Here is a 23,681-nt window from a genome sequence, read left to right on the forward strand (position 1 = left end):
TTCTTGGGCAATTGGCATTGAATGAACGACGATTTCCGAATACAATGAAAGAGAGTAGTAATATATTTAGGAAATTCTTTGGCACTAAGCACGCTTCTGAGTATCAAAGATCAAGGATAGTACCGCCTTTGTTGTTGTGGATTGCTCGTAGTGCGGGTGGTGCTGATACACTCTATACTTGGCCAATGCCGTGATATAATCGCGAAAATAGTATTGGAAATCCCTGATAACTCTAGCTCTAACTAGTTCCGTGAATGAGTCCAAGAGTAAAGAGTAAAGAGTAGAGAATGAGATCTAGGCAGTCAGTAATATTCATGGTAGTTTGTAGATGAGATGGCTATATTATGATGGTAGTCTTTCAACATTTGACCTAGAGAAGTGCAACAATCTTACGCGATAAAGTACTAATCTCACATGATTCAAACATGACTGTATCAGTATATGCTGTATTCAAAAGCGTTGACTAGGTGGTGATTCTGCTAATTGTTGAGTATACAAACCAGAAGCCCAGGCTGTTCGGGATCTCAATAAGACCAAGTCTATGTATTTTTGATGCTATTAAACCTTGTTGACTGTCGTATTAAGTATAGAGATGGTGGCCTTGGCAGTTAAGCTGGGTATCGATTGTCAGCTGGCAAGCTGGTACTGGGTGTCTATGATAAGCTGATCAAGCACGCAAAGTGATACAATAGCTATAATCCGGTAGCAGCGTAGATATCAGCCAAGGTAGTGGGGAAAATGCAGAAAAAATAAAGGAAGTGTAAGTGTATATTTGCTCCTAATGAGTTAGAATGAGAAGGGTGTGAGAATGGGCAAGTTCCGAGTATGAAACGGATACTAAGTCAAGTATCTGGGTGAAACTACACGAGAACTGTCAAGTCGAACTATGACACAAATAGCACAGACAGCTTGACATGAGTATAATAGTAGTAATATAGTACCAGAAAAGAGAGTATAGAATTGTAGTAGGTTGGAGCAGTATGTAAATTTGGATGTGGCTGCAAAAATACTGTGTTGTTGACCTCGAGTCGCAAGGTCAGCGAGATCGTCCCCGCAGACGGGTCAGGCCGTGTTCAGATAGAGCCAAGTATATTGAGCAGAATCGAATCAGGCAATACCAAATCTATTTCATAATAATCTCCGGGAAATGACGAGTCGAATGAGTGCAAAAACATGGGGGTAATGGAGGGGAGAGGGGGACGAGCAAGCAGGACAAACACACTGGGGGGCAAAGACGGGGAGTGGGAGAGGGTTAAGGGAAGGAGAAGCAGCCCGAAGCGGTATAGCGGCAGCGAATCCCTACCGAGCGTCCGCCCGACGTCTTGTCCGTTCTGTTCTCCTCCTCTCGGCCAATCACCGTGCCCGGTGCCTCGGCGGCCCTCCCACCACTTGCCGCAATGATCCTCATGGGGCCCGGTTCTGCCGTCGCTCTTTTGCGGCGACCGCTTCTCTCCTTTCTGCCTTCTCCTCTTCTTCTTCTCTTTCTTCTCTTCGCCCTCTCTCTCAGATCTTCTTCTTCCCTGCTGCCGTCCCTCACGCCTCGCGCATCTTCCCCGCACGCAGCCCCGTCTCCCTGGGATATTATACCCGCATCTAGATCTCGACTCCACTTTCGACTGAGCTCGCGGCTCCACGCTTCCCTCGTCTCGTGTCTTGGTCGCCTCCGGTCCGCGAAACTGGTGTGAAGCGCGACTGAACACGCGTCGTGTGAGTAAATTCTCGATCTGCTCTCCCATCAAAGCCTCGCATGCCCGTTGGCGACTGCCCAGGCCTGCAGATGCGCCATCGGATTGCCTTTTATGGATCCTAAGGATCTCTCCGCGCGCAGGCATTTCGCATTGAACCCACGTCTTCGAGCACAATGAGTCTCCCACGTGCTTCGGATTCTTTTTGCACCGCGCATTGCTCTTTATCCTCTGAATTCTTTGTCCTTTGTCTCTGCCATTCATATAACTAACTATTGTTTGCGCTTTCTAGTCACATCCATGCTTTCCACCACCCCGAGCAATCTATGAACGATCGTACTATAACTATTCTTCCTTGAACGACCATGGTATGTCGCGAAGATATTTCACAATGCGCTGGATACGAGACAGAACGTCTGACAGGAAGGAATTTGCAACGAGACTGACTTGACTGTTTAGGTATTGTTCAAGCGGAAACCGGTCCAGTACCTTCCTCGACCGGTCATTGAAGATGACAGCTCCGAGGCATGCATACCCCTCAAGTCTTCGATCGACGTACCTGCTAACTTGAGATTGCAGGTCTGGGTTATCCCAGAGACCAACGAAGTTTTCGTCAACTATGAGCCGTATCTGCAGAGAATGGATTTTTATAAGCAGCGGAGGTTTATCTGCGAGATAACAGGCCACTCGGGCCTGACATTTTTCGAGGCTCTTCGAAGCGAAGTACGCGAAAAATTTGTTCGCGCATTTATGTTTCCAGACGCTAACGCCCTGCTAGATGGAGGAATCGCGCGAAGTTAACAGCGCATTCCCTGATGCTCTTAAAGAGCCTATTTTGCGCCGAATCCAGTTTTCCACAGTATCGCGGGTCGATAATCTTGGTAGGTTCATACTTGGTCGATACCTTAGACATCTTGTGAAAGCTAACATGCGCATGTTAGTGGATGAAATTTACGAGGTAACTACGTGGTTAGGAATCGGTTTGCCTGTTCTTAATTCGCTAACCCGTAACAGGAATTTAAGCAGGATTTTTACCCCGGAGAACCTGTCCTGATCTTACTGGATGATAATACTCGTCTCCACGGCACAATCCGAGATAAAGTGAATTTTCCGGACCAGCTCAACCCCGATGGAACCCTCAAAAGGCCCGCCTATTCCACCTATCTTGTCAAAGTTACGGATCGTCCAAATGAAGAGGCGCTATTGGACCAGGAGCACATCACTCGCGACCGGAAGACTTTTACCAAGCAAATGCTGCGTGCGTTCATCAAGAACAACGTGACTCGAGAATCGTGGAATGGTGCACCGTGGCTGGTGAAACCTTCTATTGCGGAGGAGTTTAGGATTCCGACTGAAGTACCAAAGCACCTGCAGTACGGGGCGAAGGTTGCGGAGAAGAAGGCGATGAAGAAAGCGGACCAGGAGGGCTTCTTTGGCTTTTTCGCATCACAGCAATTACCCGAGTTGAAGCCCGCGGTCAAGGGCCAGAAAGGCAAGTCACAACAGGACATGGCTCGAAACAAAGAAGCACAGTTCCTCGAATACCAACGCTCACTCAACGGCAATCCCACTTTCGTTGTCGCCAACAAGCCTACAAACGGAGCAGCCCGATCCACCAAGACCCAGGAGACGGAAAAGAAGCCACAGCCTGCCCCTGCGGTTGTCGTGAAGGCTGAGCCTCCCAAGGAGCCATCCCCTCCCCCGATCAAGTACCCCATCGAGGATCTAGATATTGCGCCCGATCGCGAAAAGAAGAAGCAACGCCCAGAATTGAAGTTCTTAACCGTGGACGAAACGGATGATCCCGAGGATGCCGATCTTCTGCACGATGATATCGATTTGGAATCAGTCGGGCGTCTCCTCGAAACGTGGAACACTCTCAACGTCTATTGCGAAGTTTTCCAGCTCGATTCGTTCACTTTCGATGACTTCGTTCAGGCTATGCGCTTTTCATCCGAGGACGTGGACTGTGAGCTATTCGTGGAGATGCACTGCGCCGTCCTGAAGAAGTTGGTCAATGCGGAGAAGGATGAGAATGGTGCTGTCCAGATATCTCTACCGGAACTTCCAGACGAGGAAGACGACGAGTCTGAGGAGGACGAGGAAGAAGAGGAAGAACCGACACCTGAACCTGAACCAGTGGTCACAAGAATGACTACTCGGAGCAGCCTCGCAAAGGCTGAAGCAGAGAATCTCAAAGCCCAGGCGGATCGGGATCGTTCGAGCTCCGTCGAGGTCAAGGTCCATCGCGCTGCAGAGATGTTTGGAGAGTACGGTTGGATTGATCGCCTGCGAAAGCGTGATTTCCGCAACGGGGGTTGGGAATTGGTGATGATCGGGCTCCTGCACCAATTGTCAGCCCGTCCACGGATGGAGAAGGTGTGCAATGAGATTTTGAAGCACCTAGCTCCATTGGACGCGGAGCCCACCCAGGAGACTGCACAAGCTCAGTACTCTACACTGGATGTGAACCTACGTGTCCAGGCTCTCCAGATTATCTGCATGCTCAGTCTGGAGACAAAGGCCATCCGCAACTATCTGGAGGAGTGCAGCAATCAGATGACCGAGTTCCGCAAGGAGAAGATCGAGTACCAGAAGGCGCGCAAGGCAGCGTATGTATACCTTGTTGAACTGATTCCCGTTTGCATGAAAGCTTTGTTGATAGAGTGGCTAACTTTATTATGATCGTAGTCTTGAAGAACTCCGCCGGTTACACCAGGAGCGCAAAGCTCTTCAACCCGAGCCCGAGAAGTCACCCAGTCCAGCACCTGAATTGGAGGCCCTGGAAGATTCCAAAATGACCGGCATGGACGGCGACTCGGAAGCTGTGGATTCGGATGAGGAAGAAGTTCCTCAGCGGACGCTCCGTGGAGGCATAGACCGGGCGCTGGAGCGCAAGCGCAAGCAGGAGGAAGAACGCGAAAGAAAAGAACAACTCGCCAAGCAGCCGAAGGGTTCCAAGCAGTTCCAACGAGTGCTCAAGAAAATTGATGACCAAAAGGCCAACATCCAGAAGCTTGAAGATAAGATCAATGTTGTCGATAATGATCTAAGGGAAGCCGACTGCCCGCGGACCAGATGTCTTGGTAAGGATCGGTTTTGCAACCGCTACTGGTGGTTCGAGCGGAACGCCATGCCATACGGTGGGATGCCCAACAGCTCAACGGCAGAAGCGCAGTATGCCAACGGTCGCCTATGGGTTCAAGGACCCGATGAGATGGAGCGTGTGGGATTTATCGACGTCTCAGATGATCTGAGGAAGCAATACCAGAAGGATTTCCAGACCACTCCCGCAGAGCGCAAGAAGACCGAGGAAGGTCACACCAGACTCACCAATGCCACCGAATGGGGCTACTATGAGGACCCAGAAGCGATCGACTCACTTCTCGACTGGCTTGATTCACGGGGCCACCGCGAGTCCAAACTCCGCAAGGAACTGCTGCTGCAGCGTGATAATATCGTGAAGTACATGAAACACCGCAAAGAGTACTTGGAGCCGACGTCCGACGAGGAGGAGCCGGAGGATGTTCCGGCCAAACGCGTGATGACGCGGAACAAGACGTATGTGGATGACAACAAGCATCGTTGCATGCGCTGGCGCAATACCACGGCATTGTCGGAGAATGGTCATCTTCATGTGGATGCTTCACGGCCGACGAAGCGGGCCAAGAGGATGACGGATGAGCCCAAAGAAATCAAGGCGACCAACCGTCAAGGCAAACCGCTCACACGACAGGGCACCCGATACAACTTCTAAAGTAGCTCATTGAGAGTTCTCTTTCGTTTTGATTTTTGGACATACAGGTGTTTTGGGGGGTGGAACTGCATGCATTGCTGAGGATACTCGGGAGTCGTCAGCAACCCAAAAAAGGTTAGTACTTCTATAGAATTGCATGAGCGACGCGACCATGATGCTTTTGATTTCCCGCATATATTTCCATTCTATGTTATACTTGAGTTCGTGATAGATGGGAAAGGGGAGTGTTACTGGGCTGCGGAGGACGAGATTCACAGGGCATCACCAAGTATATATATAAGCTTCTAAAATAAAGAGACCTGCCCGCCTTCGCCTCGCGGGTATTGTACAGTATTTGCCCGGGGAGAGGTTCAGTTGATCCGAGTCTCTAGCACGGAGTAGTGTAGCTATCTATCTATCTATCTTTATCTCCAGATGAGTAACGCCGCGGCTGCGGTTGGCCGTCCAAATCCGGAAAATTACGACCGCCCGCCACTCGGAAGCCGAGGTGTTATGTGACGGTATTCAGCTGACTGAGCAGTAGCACCGGCTGGTATCGGCACGTCAGCCCGTAACGTCATCCCCGGCGATTCTGAGTTTCCGCTCTTCAGGCCGCCTGGTGGAGTGCCACCATGACGATGCTTTATCATCCTACGCCTGGTGTCTGGGGCGCTGCCGGTTACTAGGCTTTTCTCTTTTGATCATTGCTATTCTCCTTGTCGAACCCTATCTCCAGCGTAAGAGAGATCTTTCTGACTGTTTATCTCGCGGCATCCTATCTCCATGGCCCCGATCCTCCGCTAGTCCGCGACAGACCTTGCTGCAGTCTCCTCTCCCCGAAGAAGCACCGGGTCTCGTGCCAGACTTGTGCTCATGTCGGCTGTCATCTCGGACCATGCTCAGCCTGACTCTTCTGCTACCGGATCCGACCCCTCACAGTTCCGTCCTGCATCACCATCCTCAAGAAATTCGCAGTCACCCTCTCCTCAGATGGAGCAAGTCGCACAGTCGAGACCGGCCCGAGGCTCGACACCAGGCGATACAACTGATCGCTTAGCCGTGGGTACGGCGCAGACGACTGCCGTCGATGATGCCTCCACCCCGCGTCCATCGCAAAAGAGCCATGGCGCAACGCAAGAAGTCAACAAGCGGAGCGTGGACTACTTACTACGAAGTGGAGTGGCGGGGGGTTTGGCGGGATGTGCGGTGAGTTTTGCTTCTGCAGGAACGCAGAGGATCGGAATGCGAACCGGACGTGGTAGACTAACTTGTGTCACCTAGGCCAAAACCGTTGTTGCTCCTCTCGATCGCGTTAAGATTCTGTTTCAAGCGTCCAATCCACAATTCGCTAAATACTCCGGTAGCTGGTTTGGCTTAATATCGGCTGTTCGCGATATCAGGCGCCACGAGGGCCCTAGGGGTCTCTTCAAGGGCCACTCTGCGACATTACTCCGCATTTTCCCCTATGCCGCTATCAAGTTTCTCGCCTACGAGCAAATTCGAGCGGTGGTAATTCCGTCGCGCGATAAAGAAACTCCTCTGCGCCGACTTGTCTCTGGAAGCATGGCCGGCATGACGTCTGTTTTCTTTACGTATCCGTTAGAGCTTATTCGAGTACGCTTAGCATTTGAGACGAAACGCACGTCTCGCTCTTCATTCCGCGATATCATTCGACAGATTTACAACGAGCGGATCACTATGCCGTCGTCGACGGGGGCATCAATATCGGAAGCCCCAGTGACCGCCACTGCAGAGAGTGTCTCATCGACGGTGAACAAAGTTGTTCCGCGTTCTGGACTGGCCAACTTCTACCGTGGATTCGGCCCGACTCTCATGGGAATGCTTCCCTACGCCGGAATATCCTTCCTGACTCACGATACCGTCGGCGACTGGCTGAAATCGCCGATGCTTTCTCCCTACACCACGATACCTGAACATGAAGAAACTGGACACCCGAAGAAACATCACCGGCAGCAACTGACAGCTGCTGCGGAGCTTTTCTCCGGAGCGATCGCGGGTGTTGTGTCGCAGACTTCTTCGTATCCGTTCGAAGTGATGCGACGACGCATGCAAGTCGGTGGCGTTGTCGGAGATGGCCACCGACTCGGCATTGTCGAGACTGCCCGTACGATATTCCTCGAACGGGGCTTCCGGGGGTTCTGGGTTGGGCTGACGATCGGATACCTCAAGGTGATCCCGATGACAGCCACCGGGTTTTTCGTATATGATCGGTTGAAGGGAAGACTTGGCATTTAGGAACCAAGCTAAACCACTGTGAATTTTCATCATTTGTCTTCATTTTTTGTCTAGATATATACCGAGTTGGCGTCGTTGGATTCGATACCTACACCTGCATTTGTTCATACCCAAATTATCGCATGCACGAGAGCTTGGTCTGGGCTTGGCTCTCATGGGAACGGATGACGGAATATTGTATATACATATACACTTTAGAATGGCTAGCGCTGCTCACTATCTCAGTGAGAGCTGAGAGTTGTGATCAATTGATAGCTGGAGCGATTTGAACATCTTATCGCGATCGTATGCAAATCATACAGAGCCGTTAAACCATCCAGCCAGGAGTCACTTGTCGAGTATACATACTTGAAATGGTCTAACAATGCTACCTTCATGACAGATACTGTTGCCCGTAGACCGAAAATTCTAGATACTATTTACCTACAAATTTACATGGAAGTAAGTCAGTAGTAGATGAATGAAGTCCGAAAATCCACCCCTCCGATTGGCCACCCACCGCGGCGCACAGACCACCCAAAAAAAGTTCCCGTTCGATGAAGTTCTCTCCATCAACTCCCAATTCGACCGACTTCTTTCTCTTCTCCTATGACATACACATCAGACAAGATACGAATCCTCTAGCATAATGACCACCCGCAAGCGCAACGACTTCCTCGGCATCGCCGAAAGCGACGACGAGTCCGCCAACGACCGCGGCTACGACTCCGAAGCGGCGGAGCAAGAAAAGAGCAAAGGCCGGGCCGTGAAGCGCCGGCGCATGCAGCCAGTACCCCAACCGCAGTCGACAAATGATCTACACGGATTGAACGACGACTCAGAGGAGGATGAGTCGGACAACGGGGTTGGGTTGGGGGACAGCGAGGATGAGAGGGTGGTTATGAAGGGAAGGAGCAAATCCAAGAGCAAGAAACAGGCTGGATCGGACGATGAAGAGGATGAGGAAGAGGAGAACGACTACGACAACGACGAAGACCACTACCTCGACGCCACAACAGAAATCGAAGCCAAGAAATCAACAAGCAAGAAACCCCTCGATAAAGCCAAGAAGGCCCCCAAGAAAAACAAAACGGGGGTGATTTATTTCTCCTCTCTGCCTCCATACCTGAAACCATTTGCGCTCAAGAACCTTCTCGAAACCCGATCATTTGGGCCCATCACGCGGGTCTTTCTATCGCCTGAAGTGCGCCCCGCCAGCGCGCCCCGCCGCCGATCCAACAAGCGGAAGACGTACTCGGACGGATGGGTTGAGTTTGCATCGAAGAAGACGGCGAAGATCTGCGCGGAGACACTGAATGCTACGATCATCGGGGGGAAGAAGGGCGGGTGGTACCATGATGATGTGTGGAATATGAAGTATTTGAAGGGGTTCAGGTGGGCGGATCTGATGGAGCAGGTGCAGAGGGAGAGGTCGGAGAGGGAGGCGAGGAAGAGGGTGGAGGATTCGAGGGCCAGGAAGGAGGATAAGGTGTTTTTGGAGGGGTATGAGAAGGGCAAGGTTATTGAGGGGATTCAGAAAAAGAATGAGGAGAAGGGGAAGAAGAAGAAGGATAGTGCGAAGGAGGTGCGCATGGTGTTTAAGCAGAATGAGGTTAAGTTGGGGAGGGATAAGAGTGCGGAGGATCCGGGGAGACTTGGGGACGATACGAAGAGGGTGTTGGGGAAGATTTTTTGATCTACTATTCTCATTTATGTAGTCTAGGTTTTCTTACTTGGTTAATAGATATCCCTATTGTGTTGTTCATTGGTCTATGGTTGTGGTGGTGTATGCTAGTACTAGGGCTTTGGTACGGATGCGGAGATCTGCTTCTGGCAGTTCGTAGAGAAGGAAGAGGTCTTCACACGCGGCCCTACTATCTTCGTACTTCGAACCGAAATTGCTCCTTCAGACCCTGTCAGAGTGTAAAGATACTCCGCCTATAACCCTAGCTTACCATCCCGAAAACAGTAGTGTCCGCAAAGTTTAGGAGAGTCTTCGTCGAGCTTGATATCGACCGAAGTTGCGACCAACGATACGACACCCCGACAATAGAGACTCTTGCCATGACCTATGTCCTCAAGGAAAACCAACCGGCGGTAGCGGGACGTTTGTTCAAGATCTGTCAGTGGTGTCTTTAACTGAGGTGACGAACGCAGTCCAAAGCAACCCCTTGTATTATATGGGAATCTCTCCAGAATCTTGTCGGTCGATTTATACTACTTGCTGGAGAGTATCTTCTATACCATTGTGATACTACCGACAGACTGTGTTGGCCATCAAAGTCTGGTATGTTGTCTACGCAATGGTATACTTCCCTTTATAACCTGGTTCGAACATCCCATGCTCGGCCCTTGATATGCAATAGCTGCCATCCCATAGTCTTCATCGACTTGGTATAGTCTGTACAGATTCTTCTATGCCCAACATCACCTGGGCTGGGGTAATAAAAAAGTCGCTGTAAAGCCTTAGCAGATTGTGTCATAGACATGTCCAAAATTCTCGCGCAGTCAGACACCGCTCCCCATGTTATTGACAGCCTATTATGAGCAATCTGTTCGCATATTCTCATTCTATGATTTCGAATGTCCAGATTTCTGAAACCCAAAAGAGACATAGACGCGCGTGCGGTAGAGTCCAGCGCATAATGCAGGGAGTATATCACGCGACACCTGACCATGGGCTGCACCATCGACTAAATCCCGCACTTCCATATAATTAGCATGTTGGACAGAGATGGAAAACTTGCAGTAAATTATGGAGCCATCATTTTTTGATGAAGGACTTTTGACCGTGTTCATCATTATTGTGATTGAGTGGTGAAGTCGAGGACATCTGGCTTCCATCGAAGAACTGATAACCGCTAAGTTCTGAGCACGCCTCGAAGCGGTATTCAGTAAAAATTTCTGTATACTAGCAACAACATAAGGTATCCCATTAAGTCTTGATACAGGAGTAGTACGTGTGACCACTCTAGAGGTTCCCACCACCATCTTGAAGAGATGTTGATTTCCACAATGCCTATAGTCGTGTGATGGAGATACAATAGAACGGACTTTTCGGGCGATTGTTGTGTTAGCCATTGTCTGATACGCATTAAGTTTCAGGCAGGATTATGAGAAGAACGAGTTTTCTTTTCAAATAGAGGAGGAGAAGCCTGAGCGAACTTCTCGCAGAGGAGTGCAATTAGGAAGACGATAAATTGTATGTCATAAATAGCACACATATCGTGTTTCTCATGCTTCTGTTTATGTGCAATGGTTGAGTTGATGGGGTAGAATGACGATATTCGATAACACAAGTCAGTGCATAGGAAGGATCCCTGGACGGTTTCTGCAAGGAGTAGGTATAATTGTGCAGGTGAAGCGCTATATTGAGATAACAATGAAACTATAGCCATGTGGCCAATCCAACAAGATGTCATTGATAGCTTCTATGTGGATAAATGTGATATTGTCGAACTCGTATTATAGAAGATAACCTCGATTCGTCGTTGTACATGAGGAAAGCTCTTGAACAATCCCAGGTGTAGCCTCGAAAAAATCTCGGCCTCGATGGCCACCAACGCCAGCGTACTTCCATGAGATCGGATGGACAGGCCTGTCGTAGAACGTTGAATTGCCATTCATTATAGACAGGTGAGTATAGTCAGCGACTTTGGCCATGATTTGTTGTGGTAAAGGTTACTACTGGACAATTGTCTGGGATGGGCCATGTCGTTCTGGTCATGAATGTTCATTGAATGGGCGAACCTTTCCTTTAGGTTGACCCACCACGCTACCAGAATCTGCATCGATAAGAAGAAACCTTGACTTTTTGCAGATGTTTTGGAACAACTTTCGGCACAGGACTGAAACTTGGCTGCTCATGAGGCATCCTATAATGCGCAGATAATGGGCATGGCTCGATGCATGTTATACCACCCGCTAGACCGTGACGAACTTAACTTATAACTGAGAAGGTAGAGTACGTTCTCAAGTAGCTCTGATTAAAAAAAAAAGACCGAATCATAAAGCCCGCTTGACATAATGGTGGAAGTATACTGTCTAATAATCGGTAGCCCCTAGTGTGTCACGAAGACGACTATGGACGAGGTCCGCAAGACGATTTTGTTATTATTTGGACACATCTGGTATTGTTGTCCAGGAGGGCAGTGTTCCACTTTGTTAGCTCCAAGATAGTGTATGCACTACCTAGCACACAATTGTCATCACCTCTGATCTGTTAGTATAGTGCTGAGTAGGAAACTGGTGAGATGAGCCGCTATGAAGAACATAACTTGTTGCTGCTTTGACACCCACACCGCTCTAGCGGAGTACTGGCATTCATTAGGCAATGGGCTAGAAAGACGGCATGCCTTTCTGGTGTAGTTTCCAATTCATTGGCGGTGCATTAAGAGAAGACTTTAGTACGTCTTTGATGGCGTTTTCTGCCAGTATCCTGGATGCTTATATAGTATAGATTCATAAAGATAGAACCATATAAAATTGCTTGGTCTTTTTAAGCCCAAAAATTGTACAGCTTGGTTTTATCTTCATCCATGCCACAGGACTCTGAGAAAAGTAGTGCCCTGAATGTGATCTATGTGCCAGCGGATTGAGAAGAACTAGATTTTCTGATCTTTCGGTGTTTCTTCCATCTAGGAATACCGCATCATGCCATCTCTGAACCTTAACGTGTGACCAGAAGCGACTAGGGCATTGTGGTAGTAATGAACTGACTCGTGGGACGAAAGCCTACTTTATATCTTAGGGGGAATCACTCGAGTGTGCATCTAGGTATGATCGAGTTGTGTGAAAGGAAGAAGACGAGGCCTGCAGAAACTGAATTTAAATAGGGCAGCCGAATCATGATTATTCAATCTCTGCAGTTACTGCCAGATACGATTTTCACAATGATCATGTCGGATGTGAAGGTATACTTCGGAATGAGGGATTACAACTCAGACTTCACTCCTAATCAATGTCTAATCATTCACTTCATCTATATACCCAACTTTTTGTGTATCAGACCGGATATTGTTAACCATAACGATATCAGAATAGCCATGAAAACGCCAGAAACCCCTATGTGCAGTCGTGATTAAAAAAAGTCCCGTGGAACTTAATGGTCATCGTCCATGTTCAACTCGTCAAAGTCATCAAGCAGCTCATCCATGTTGATCTTGGGCACCTCATCATCTTCGCTATCCTCATCCATATCCATACCACCGTGCTCCACGGGGGCACGGTTCCGTGCCTTGTACAGATCAAGAGTGCCACGCAGTTCCTGATCCTCTTCAACATCGCGCAAGAACATCTCAAAGTCCTCTTCAAGGCGGTTGCGCTCGGCTTCCTGCTTACGATTGAGGTTGCCAGCAGCTTGCTGGGCCGCCTCTTCCTCGTACTCAAGAGCCATGCGCTTGAGACGCCAGTTGCGGTTCTTGTTCTTCTTCTTGCGGGCGTAGAACTTCTTCACGAGCACAACGTCGGGAATCGCGGAGCTGTACTGGCCACTAGCCTCGATCGCCTCGAAGTTGGGGTCGTTGAAATTAGTACCAGTCAGGTGGTAACCGAGGACGGAGTCACCGACGTGGAGTACTCCACCCAGGTGAGTGCGGGTGAAGTAGGTTTGATCGTTCGAGCCAAGATCCGAGGCACGGGCAACGGTTGCCTCGGCCAGATAGAACCGTCCGTTCGACCGTCCAACCAGCTCAATGTCCATGATGATGAACTCGGTCAGCTCCGTCACATCGGCAAGACTCCTGAAGGGTGATCTCCAGTAGGTGTTGGTCGGGACATCGGCGGTCTGGAGCGTGTTAGGGTCGAGAAGGTTGACAGAGGTACCGACGCGGTAGCAGAGGGCCAGGGGCGAGATGTTGCCCAGCGATCTGGCGAGTTTGATGGGCAGCGCAACCAAATCATCCTTGCAGATAGGAATCAATTCGATCGAGAAGGTGAACTTGTATGACTTCGTAGAGGTGTGGATATCCATGGAGATCAGCTCCTGCGACTTCTTGACCTTGGTGGGGACGACGGAGGAGAGGAACTCGACCATCTTCTCCGCATGATTCCTCTGCGCAAAGTAGAAATCCAAACCGTCCTTGGCCTCCTTGATGTTGATTGTATCACGGTGAGCGTTGTGCTTGAGGATGATTTGCTCAAGGTACAAAAAGGTTCGCTTGTGAGGAACCTTCTGGCGCAACTGAATGCTGGAGTTCCAAGTGTTGACAGTGAACGACTTCTTGCAGTCAGGGCATTGTAGCGAGGCGACAACGTATTCAACCTCGAAAGTCTGCTGCACAATGGTGCCCTGGAATGCCTCCTGCTGGATGGTGATCTTGACCTTAATACGCTTCGAGTGGGGTTCGGTCCAGATGAAGCTGGCATCGATAATGCGAACCTTGGACAAGCCGCGGAGCTTGCGCAAGCAGTGTGCGAGGAGTTCCTTCGATTCGAGCGCAGCACTAACCCAGCTGGTGGGAGGTTGAAGCCACCGCTCGCAGTCCTTGCAGCAGTGGAGAACTGCCTCTCTCTGGATGCCCTGGGAGATATCAACCGTCAATTTCACACAGTCCTGGCAAAGGGCGCCTGCGGATGTTGTTCCATCGATGGGCGCGCCACAGTTGCAACACAGGATACTATTAAGCAAAATTGTTAGCTGAAGTCCTCGATCCATATTGCCCCTCGTGTATGTTTATAGAGAAATTTTTCTTTTAATTTGCGGGGTAACTCACGTCGCAGCGATCTGATCTTGCGGGATGGCCTCGAAAGGCACCGGCGCATCCAGGTCCATCGACATGTTGGAAGCAGGGATGAGGCCTGACACCAAATAAACAAAAAGGTAATGAAAGGGATGTTAGAAGAGCCGGCGACTCCTGCTCGCTGAAGGATGAAGCGAAATTTAGATTTGTCATGAGGATCAATATTTGCCCCGCCGCGAGAACTTTTTGTTTGCTCTGTTTGCTTGCTGACACCGTTCTTAGTCATTGTTTGTCTTGTTTGTCTTTCAGCAGCTTCCCCAGTTGCGCTGCTTGTCGCCACTGCGAAGAAAGCTGTCGAGCTCTCGTTTGGTACCATTACTGCTGCAATATTGACCATCATGAACAGGGCATTGTTGAGAGCTGCCTGGTCATCCAGGACAGCCCTTCGCGCGCCTCCTTCCGTCTCCCGTGCCGCGGTATACCGGTCGGCAATCCACCCAGTAAACCGATCTTTTGCTTCAGTATCTTGCCTCCAGTCTGAGCAGCCTTCATCCTCGTCCTCCGCAGTACCGCCGGCACTTGAACCAAAAGATGAACCGACAGGAAACTCCACGCCGGAGAGCACACCTCATATTCCATGGTATCTACAAGAAGAAGCACCTCTCCCCGAGTCAGAGCAGACATTCTCGCGAGACCAGATCCCAGAACTGCCAACGAACCCTCCAGCCATCCTTCCTGCACTCCTTGACTACGTGTTCAAGGACATTGGTCTCGATGCGTTGAAGCTGATTGATTTGCGCGGACTGGAGACTCCGCCGGCTCTTGGTGCCAACGTGATTATGATAATTGGAACTGCTCGTAGTGTCAAGCACTTGAATGTGTCCGCAGACCGTCTCTGCCGCTGGCTGAGAAGTACCTACAAGCTGTCTCCCTACGCTGATGGACTCCTTGGTCGAAATGAGTTGAAAATTAAGCTCCGGAGAAAAGCCCGGCGTGCTAGACTCGCCAGTAGGTCTGGTACTATGTTTGACGAAAAGGATGATGGAATCACGACGGGCTGGATCTGCGTCAATGCCGGTGTAGTGGAGGAAACCCCCGTCAAGAAGGATGAGAACTACAGTTTTGAAGGGTTTGGCCACACTGCCACAGGCACGAGGGTTGTCGTGCAGATCTTCACAGAGGAAAAGAGAGCCGAAGTCGATCTTGAAAGCCTTTGGCAGAAGGCGCTGGACCGATCCGAACGAGAGAAACAAAGACTTTCCCAGGTTAATCCAGGCGCACCTTCCGAAGAGGTTCGTGCTTCCAATTCGATAAACGTATCACCATCTGACCGTGAGTTCGGACATGCCTCCAGGTTTCCCACTAGCCCTTTGTTCGGACAGAAGAGGCTACTTCACACCGATCATCGTCCCATCAGCCAAAAGTTCGACCGTGCAGCAATCCATGCGGAAGATACGGAAGAAGCACTGGATTCCCAGTCATCGTCTTTACTTCGAGACCATGACCATAGCGACAATGAAAAGAAACTCCGCTCAATGGATGCACTCTTTGACCACCTCTCAAATTTATCCGACGTTCAGGCCAGGATCGAGCTAGGAGAAGGACCGGAAGACCATGATTCGACATTATTTCTGCGCCTATTCCATGATGTGCTATCAGTCAGTTCAGCGGAAGAGAAAGCGATAGCCCGCCTTGTCCTATTCTGCAACGCGATTTCCAGACAGCACCCGGGGTATACAAAGCGGGGTCTATATACAGCGTTCACGGAATGTACATGCGCTGGTTACTTAGTATCTGATGATCTAGCATTTTCGGTTGTTTCAGCCTTGTTATCTCCCCGACGAGCAGGGACTAGCTCTGAGGACGTTGCAGGGCAAGTCCCGGAAGCGGACCAGGAATTAGCCCTTCTTGTGTTGGAACATCTTTCTCTGCGGGGCACCAATGTTGTCAATATGAGAGTGTTCGACATGATTTATCGAGCAGTTGCCATTTCCCCCTCCACCACCGTACCAGACGGAGCAAATGATGCACAGACTGGAAACAAAAGTTCCCTTTATCGGGTGACTCGCCTAATTGATACCCTTGACCTACCCTTTGAACCCGAGCAAGCCCGCAGCCTTATGTTATCGCTCTTTCAGCACGGCGACTACGATGACTTTTGGAAGTTGTGGCGCAAGGGTCCTCTTAATGGAAGTCAGCGCACCGCTGCTGACTACAAGATGTTGTTCCGGTTGCATGCCGATCTGGGAGATGAACTCCGTGCCCGAGACTGCGTATCAACATGGATCCCGATGATGAGGAGAGAGGATAACCCGATACCCCTTGAGGGGGAGCTCCTGGTAGATATCAAACGTTGCCTTATGCTTGCCGATCCCGATATTGTGCAGAAGGCTGCGGAGGGTTCGACGAGCAATTTGGTCCGATTCTGGAACGCATGCCAGATGAAGATGCTGAGATGATCCAGGGTTGAATCATTGTAAATAGTAGGCACTGTACTAGTAAATAACACAATCCCAATTCCCTTTTGATGTGCGGTAAAGTAAAAGTAGGTGAATATGAATGTGACGGTGGATCCGGCTTGGCTCGGATACCGATGAGCCTCGGCTCATCTCGCCGCCATCGGATTGGCATCCACCGCTGCTGCTGCTGCACCTCCGCATTCTCTCCATCCTCCACCCAGTCCGCCCATCCCAACTGCTTCTTCCATTTGGGGCCAATGACTGGCGTCCTGTCCCCATCATGGAATACCTGCCTAGTCTGCAGCAAGAATTCGATGAGCTGAAGCCATCGCTGTTCGGTACGTGCCTTTGGCGCACACCCCAAGCTATGTCAACGAACACTCGACTAACCCGCATCTCATCGCAGAGCTGCTCGCCGAACAACAGCTCTCCGACCTTTTGCCTCCCTCAATCCGATACATCCTTGCCGTCGCGACCCATCGCCATCCACGATATCTCCTCCGAATTCTCAACTCCTACGACGAGATCTACGCGCTGCTCTCCCTCGTCGTCGAACGCTACTACCTGCGCACCTTCGGCGGCTCCTTCACAGAGAACTTCTACTCCCTCAAACGCGAACGAGTCCTCCTCACGAAGAATGGCGAGATCCCTCGTGCCCAGCTGGGCGCTCCAGGCCCCGTCCGCGAAGCCCTCAAGCTCCGCACCTCAGACGTCTGGAAGAACCTCCTCGTCCTAGTCGGAATTCCCTACCTAAAGCGCAAGCTCGACGAAGGCTACGACATCCACGCCGCACCACAAGCATCCCTAATTATGAGCGGTGGCCCTCGATACAACCCAGGCGACGACCTCCCTCATAATCCAACAATTCGCCAACGTCTCCTCCACTACTATAAGTGGTTCCTCCGCAACATCTACCCCTCCGTCAACGCCGCATACTACTTCTCCATCCTCGCCTTCAACCTCGCCTACCTCTTCGACAACACAAAATACTCCTCCCCCTTCCTCTGGCTCATCGGCACCCGCATTCGCCGTCTCAGCTCCGCCGACCACCGCGCCATCGCCTCCATCCTCGACCCCAAGCCCCCTCCCCCAGGCCCCGGCGGCGCAGGCGCCCGCACACGCCCCGGCTCCGGCCTCCTGGGCCTCCTCAGCCCGCAAAACTTCTACCCCCAACTTCTCACCTCTCTCCGCTACTTCCTCCCAGCCTCCATCTTCGCCCTCAAGTTCCTCGAATGGTGGCACGCAAGTGACTTCTCGCGCCAGCTCGCCCGCAAAGCAACCGAGGTCCTGGACCTTCCTGCCCCTGTCGCAGCGGGAATGACGTCTCCCTCGGAGAAGCGAAAGGCAGCCGCCGCGGCCGCAGCTACAGAGAAGCAACAACAGCAACAGCCATCATCCCCAACCCTCAAATCAGCATTAAAATCAGCCCCTCCCGCGCGCACACGCATCCAACCGCCCATATCAGCTACCTCGTACCTACCCATTTTCACAGTGCCACTTCCCCCACCGGATTCGGATGTCGCGTCCGCATGCCCGATCTGTTTGAATGCGCTTACGAACCCTACAGCGTGTCAGACGGGGTATGTTTTTTGCTACGTTTGTATCTTCCACTGGCTGAATGGGGAGCATCAGCGGCAGTTGGATTTCATGAATGGGGAGGGCGCGGGCGCTGCGTGGGCTGATGATGATTTGGAGGGAGGTGAGGAAGGGAAACAAGATGATGATGAGGAGGAGATGAAGAAGTCGAGGAGTAGACGGGGGAAGTGGGAGAGTGGGAAGGGGAGGTGTCCGGTTACGGGGAGGAGGGTACTTGGTGGGACGGAGGGGTTGAGGAGGGTGTTGGTGTAGATATTTTACAGGATTATATTGTGTGAATGGCTTGCATGATTTGTATGGAGCGTATCATATATACTTAGTACTATGCATTGTGTGAAAGGAAAGTTAAAGTCAAGTCATTCATGTTCACTTCAATATTGATATTGCTGTTGGTATTTCGAAGAGCCCAAGAATAAACAGGCCGGGTATATTATAGCACACTGCACTATACACACGCTATGCCGATGATCAAGGCAAGGTAGTGACCATTATCTAAGAAATGACATATGGCTCTGCTCCATCTCCGAATAGAACTTCAGGTTGTTCAGCCGCGACCTTTAATATAGTCTGAGAGAAGACCGAGTTCGCCCACGCGAACCACGGTCTCGTGTATGATTTGATGTTGTTGACATCGATGGACTCGTGGACTAAGCCCAGGAGACTGGAGTTGCGGACTAGATTCAAAGACTCGGTGATCTCCGTTACGTTGTCGGTTGTCAGTGCCTGCACGAGGAGGGACATTGGCCAGGCGTTTTCGAGACCAACTGGTGATGAGTCCGTGTTAGTTACTAATCTTGGTTCTCAGAGTTCTGGGGGTTCGGGGGCATTGCTTACTGTGAGGTCCACCGATGCCGTGAAAGTCCGACCCAGTGAGGTAGTATGGGTTTCCATTAGGGTCGAGGATCATCTTGCGGGTGTTTTGGTAGACTTGATCGGACTTATCGACGAAGCCTAGGTAGGGCAGGGCTAGGAGGGATGGAATGTTCGCGTCGTCCATGAAGATGCGCGAGCCGTACCCGTCTACTTCAAAGGCGTAGACCTCGCCGTACTTCTCGTGGTTGAAGATGCCGTGTTGGCGGACTGCTTGCTCGAGGTTCTCTCCGCGGGTTTGAAGATTGGATGCGAGGGCTGAGTCGCCGCCAGCAGCGCGGATCAGGTCCGCGGTCTTCTTCAGTTGCACGGACATCATGGCGTTTGCGGGGATAAAGAAGCCCAGGATAGTGGCGTCATCGCTAGGACGGAATGCGCTGCGGATGAGTCCGGTGCCTCCATTGAGCGGGTTCCCGATCCCGGCGAGGTTGAGAGTTTCCGTGCCGAGGGTTGTCTGGCGCTGGAAGGTGTACTGATTTTGGACATACAGGTGGTTGCTATCGAATGTTGGCTGGGACTGGGCGTCGGTGGTGTTCAGGACTGTGTCCAGGGCGAGGTACCACCGACTGGTAAGGAATTCGGTGGAGCCGGTGTTTTCGTAGAATTCGTTGCCCAGGGCGAGGAAGTTGGCTAAGGAGTCGAGCTCGTACTTGCATTCGTAGACAACGGAGGGCTCATATGCTGGGTGCACGGTGTCTTGCTGGCCGTTGTTTGTTGCTTGGATACCACTAGGCGGAGGGGGCTGAAATGCGTTACAGTAGGGCGATTGGATGACGAACTCGGCCTGCGTGTGAATGGCCCCGAGAATAAGGTTGTAAAGAGCTGGGTCCTTCTTTGCAAGTGTCTGATAGCCAGTCAATTGGTTTGTCGAGTCGCGTAGCCACTCTGCGTTGATGTCTCCGGTCACGACAAAGGTCTGGGCTCCTTGCCATTGTGAACTATCTCGCTTCATCTTCCTAGAGGAGGAAGTAGTAGATGTGCTATTGACGTGCCAGCGGATGGTTGTGTCCAGTGTGTTGGGGAAGGCATTGCGAAACAGCTGAGCCATGTCCTTGTCTACCATGCGCGAGGTCACATCATCGATGACCTGTTCTACTGCATTTGAGACAAAGGTCCGACATTCTGCTGCGGGTCTTTGGTAGGGCAGATTTAGAGGACCACCGCTGTATGGGGCACTGGAAGTGAAGGAAAATATGAGCAGGCTGATACAGAGCTTATATCAAAAGCGTGATCCCTTACTGTCCAGTAGAAGCATAAGAGGTGTAGTCTGGACAAGCCCGACGCAGAATGGAAGGCTCATCGCGACCTGCAGCTCCCCTTGCACCCAAGCCGGCCGCGAGGGTGATGGCCAGCGACAACGAGCGCATCTTGACGGCTGGATAGCGACTCTCGCTTATGGTGAATTAATATTATGAGGTCAGAAGGATGATCGAGAGTGCCATTGACCATTTGAAGGGGATTAGGGGGAACAACGGCATGTTTTGAAGTCGGCTGGTTGGGGGATGACAGGGGAAGGCAGGGGAATGCGGGGAAGATCGCAAACAGCCGATTTTCAACGACGATCCCCCGGATTCCCTGCAGTATTTCCACCCATCATACTAGTCACCCTCTCCCTGCAGAATGTCACTGAACCCTTCACAGCGCTGATACGTTATTGCAGTGTATCGGCTCATTGCATCCATCACTCGCATTCACTGCTATCTGAATTATACAGCTACGAGCCTCGTCAAGTCTAGTTCTTCGCTCGACTATTTAGCCGACTCTCAGGTGTCCTAATCAGCAGATGGTTCAGGTCTTCTTGGTCCTAGTCGCCTGAAACACTTTCATATTAGATGTCGGCATTAGCCTGTCGATCATATCCCAGGGCGGTATTCGCCTGGAGAAAACATGAACGTTATCATACTAGGCTTCGAAGCATTGACTTTAGCCCAGAACTGGGACTTGTCTCGCTGGCATAGTAGAGCCTGAAAATGATGGATTCACCCATGGCTGTTATCCACGGCTATCAGAGCCAGTCATACTCATGACCATCAATACTCGAAGGTGGTACATTTTAAGAACGCTGAAAATGCTTGGCAGATATCTGTAGTCAAAGCTCTATCTGATTTTGAATGACGCCGTTGTACCTGAACTGAGCCTATTACGTGGATTGAAAATTGAAAATGCTCTGCATGTCGAACAGAAATGATGAAGCTATGTACTATACATGCAGCGCTGTATGCAGGAACCGTATAAGGATTGTAGGAAGGGGAAACAGCAGACCAGATATTGACGACTCGTGACAAGCAGTTCGTTATTTGGTGCCGATGGTTATGATGATGTGACCAGGCGTGAGAAATTGGTCCGGTTTGACGCTGAAAGTGCCTGAGGTTTTGTCAGTTCATTGCACTGCATATGCCAATGTCTTCTTGGGAGTGCTGAGGTGCACTAGTCTGCCAGCGTATATAGTGGCCAAGCCCAGGATATGGTGTCTGAGAATCAGAGGCAGAGACAATCGGTCATGACGCGGTTTCAAAAACGAGCGACTATTCAAGAACCACGACAGTTGTTCACTTCTTTGAGAAGAAGGACATAATGCTGCCTTGTCCCGGTTTCGCTGCTGGTTTGCCCTTGGGCGCGCTCACAGCGGGCTTCTTCTTAGGAGGCGGTGCTGGCTCGTCTTCTGAGAATGACTCCCAGCTTGGCTCCTCAACGGTCACTAAGCACAAACCAGTCAGCTGCTGTTGATATTCAGGTAGCACCGGATGATCTTACCCAGATAGCCCTCATCGTCCTTGACTGTCTTCTTCTTCATGACTTGGCGCCTGCCCCTGCGACGACCGCCCTTAACCGTGACTTCTTCCTTGAGCTCAGCTTGTTTCGGCGGCGGCGGCTCGTCGATAGGCTTAGACTCTTCTGGTGAGGGTGCAGCGTCAGGCATTTCTTCGTCTTCGTCTTCGTCTGGTACCAGTCAGCAAAGTTACCGATAACAGGGAGGTAACACACCATCATCTTCCATCATCTTTCTGAGTCTTTCTTCACGCTCTTTCCGCGACTCACGTGTACCGGCGGACGCGGACTTCCCTGAGTCTCGGAACAGCTCCTCAGGTTCCTCATCCCCGTCTGATGCATCGTCTAGAACCACTGCTACTCATTAGTGTCGTGTTAAAGGCCAAGATAGACGGTAAACACTCACCATCTTCAGCACCACTGGGTTCGGCCTGGTTGATCGTCAGTCACTCAATACCAAGTCAATTAGGGTAAAGTCAAACTGACCGATTCGGCAGCAGAAGTGGCCGGCGTTGCTGAATCCTCCATCTTCTGCTTCGGCTTGGCCTTTGCAAAGGAGCTAAATATACTGCCCTTTTGCTTCGGAGGAGCTGTCTTCTCAGTCGGTTTAGTAGACGCCGGTGTTTCCTCGCGTTTAGTCGTCGGCTCTGGCTTCGCAGCCTCGGCTTCAGTTTCTTTCTTTGGATGTGGCGTCTCTTCATTCTTGATAGGACGCTTAGCTGGGACGGTCGTCTTGGGAGGAGCTGGAGCCTGAGCGGGGGCTGGAACGGGAGGGCGGCCCCCGGTTCTTCTCTGCAGCACAAATTGCATTAGAATCAGAGGTGTATGTAAGCACAAGGGCACGTCTTACCCGGACATTGTTGCCCTGGATCATGCCCCAAGATTTGCCGTATTCTAGAGGATCCTCCTGAGCATGCTTGGCAATCATTTCACTCGCGACATCTGTCAAGACATTGAGATCCTGGAGTACCGCTGGCTGAAGGCTGTAGACATATATCGATGAGACTGATTGGAAGGTTGTCTTGGCATCTACAGGCTGTGTTAGCAGGCTCCATCCTTTGTGCAACATCGTGGAAGCAATTTCATGTACCCTCCAAGTCTTCCTCTCGCACAAGCACAACCGAGGACATGGCGATCTCATCCGTAGCGACGTCCTGATTCGGCATCGAACTGCTAATGTAGGGACTGCTCTGGGGAATTCCATCAAAGCTGTCCTGAGCGCCATTTGTTGTGGAAGGAGTCTCGGGCGCTTTCTGAACTCCCGTAATAATATAAGTCGCATTGACGCTGTTTGGCTTCTTGCTGTTTTCGTTACGGTGGAAATCGAAGAGCATCCTTTCAAATATCAATAAGAGTGTTTCCTGTGTAAAAACACATGTAGTTCGCATATAGACATACTGCTTGGCCAGGGTACTATGAACCCGAAGGGCTCGACCTAAGGACCGGTAGGTGACCTGTAGTATGCGCCGAAGCTGTGAGTGGATATCTAGCTTGCAGCACAATAGACGTCACTCACCGTGCGTCGCTCATTGAGGACATTCTCAGCAAGGTACCTCTTGTAATCAGCAACGGCCATGATGACAACAGTCTCTTGATCGTGTGCGAAAAACGGCGTTGTTCAAAGTAACATGCGATGCGGAGTAGAATATGG

General features: G+C 50.8%; 7 protein-coding genes across 7 annotated transcripts; 4 read left to right on the forward strand and 3 right to left on the reverse strand.

The window, feature by feature from the left end:
* Positions 1 to 2,050: 2,050 nt before the first annotated feature.
* On the forward strand, positions 2,051 to 5,442 carry BDQ94DRAFT_159000 (DDT domain protein; the record flags this gene model as incomplete). The annotated part of the gene is made up of 7 exons (XM_026769026.1): positions 2,051 to 2,053; positions 2,145 to 2,210; positions 2,265 to 2,408; positions 2,464 to 2,566; positions 2,627 to 2,643; positions 2,700 to 4,297; positions 4,377 to 5,442. The coding sequence occupies 7 exons, from the start codon at positions 2,051 to 2,053 to the stop codon at positions 5,440 to 5,442; spliced, it is 2,997 nt and encodes a 998-aa protein (XP_026627090.1).
* A 601-nt stretch (positions 5,443 to 6,043) lies between these two features.
* BDQ94DRAFT_141998 (coenzyme A transporter) lies at positions 6,044 to 8,091 on the forward strand. The gene is made up of 2 exons (XM_026765944.1): positions 6,044 to 6,627; positions 6,703 to 8,091. Exons 1-2 carry the CDS (start codon positions 6,295 to 6,297, stop codon positions 7,675 to 7,677), a joined length of 1,308 nt encoding a protein of 435 aa, XP_026627091.1. The 5' UTR covers positions 6,044 to 6,294; the 3' UTR covers positions 7,678 to 8,091.
* A 155-nt stretch (positions 8,092 to 8,246) lies between these two features.
* On the forward strand, positions 8,247 to 9,421 carry BDQ94DRAFT_141999 (RNA-binding ATPase activator ESF2). Its single transcript, XM_026765945.1, has one exon. The coding sequence runs from the start codon at positions 8,306 to 8,308 to the stop codon at positions 9,350 to 9,352; it is 1,047 nt and encodes a 348-aa protein (XP_026627092.1). The 5' UTR covers positions 8,247 to 8,305; the 3' UTR covers positions 9,353 to 9,421.
* A 3,170-nt stretch (positions 9,422 to 12,591) lies between these two features.
* Positions 12,592 to 14,511, reverse strand: BDQ94DRAFT_142000 (ribosome-binding protein NMD3). Its single transcript, XM_026765946.1, has 2 exons — positions 14,370 to 14,511; positions 12,592 to 14,273 (listed from the first exon to the last, which is right to left on the reverse strand). Exons 1-2 carry the CDS (start codon positions 14,432 to 14,434, stop codon positions 12,758 to 12,760), a joined length of 1,581 nt encoding a protein of 526 aa, XP_026627093.1. The 5' UTR covers positions 14,435 to 14,511; the 3' UTR covers positions 12,592 to 12,757.
* A 223-nt stretch (positions 14,512 to 14,734) lies between these two features.
* BDQ94DRAFT_178081 (Pex12 amino terminal region-domain-containing protein) lies at positions 14,735 to 18,763 on the forward strand (the record flags this gene model as incomplete). The annotated part of the gene is made up of 3 exons (XM_026773054.1): positions 14,735 to 16,736; positions 17,017 to 17,133; positions 17,202 to 18,763. The coding sequence occupies 3 exons, from the start codon at positions 14,735 to 14,737 to the stop codon at positions 18,641 to 18,643; spliced, it is 3,561 nt and encodes a 1,186-aa protein (XP_026627094.1). The 3' UTR covers positions 18,644 to 18,763.
* Positions 18,764 to 20,753, reverse strand: BDQ94DRAFT_178085 (glycoside hydrolase family 125 protein). The gene is made up of 3 exons (XM_026773055.1): positions 20,501 to 20,753; positions 19,226 to 20,436; positions 18,764 to 19,155 (listed from the first exon to the last, which is right to left on the reverse strand). Exons 1-3 carry the CDS (start codon positions 20,626 to 20,628, stop codon positions 18,884 to 18,886), a joined length of 1,611 nt encoding a protein of 536 aa, XP_026627095.1. The 5' UTR covers positions 20,629 to 20,753; the 3' UTR covers positions 18,764 to 18,883.
* Positions 20,754 to 21,248: 495 nt separating this feature from the next.
* BDQ94DRAFT_142008 (uncharacterized protein) lies at positions 21,249 to 23,658 on the reverse strand. The gene is made up of 9 exons (XM_026765947.1): positions 23,547 to 23,658; positions 23,429 to 23,484; positions 23,121 to 23,365; positions 22,881 to 23,059; positions 22,517 to 22,822; positions 22,437 to 22,461; positions 22,247 to 22,384; positions 22,016 to 22,201; positions 21,249 to 21,959 (listed from the first exon to the last, which is right to left on the reverse strand). Exons 1-9 carry the CDS (start codon positions 23,604 to 23,606, stop codon positions 21,811 to 21,813), a joined length of 1,344 nt encoding a protein of 447 aa, XP_026627096.1. The 5' UTR covers positions 23,607 to 23,658; the 3' UTR covers positions 21,249 to 21,810.
* Positions 23,659 to 23,681: the final 23 nt, after the last annotated feature.

This window comes from Aspergillus welwitschiae, assembly GCF_003344945.1.
Source record: "Aspergillus welwitschiae strain CBS 139.54b unplaced genomic scaffold BDQ94scaffold_13, whole genome shotgun sequence".
NCBI classification, from domain to species: domain Eukaryota; kingdom Fungi; phylum Ascomycota; class Eurotiomycetes; order Eurotiales; family Aspergillaceae; genus Aspergillus; species Aspergillus welwitschiae.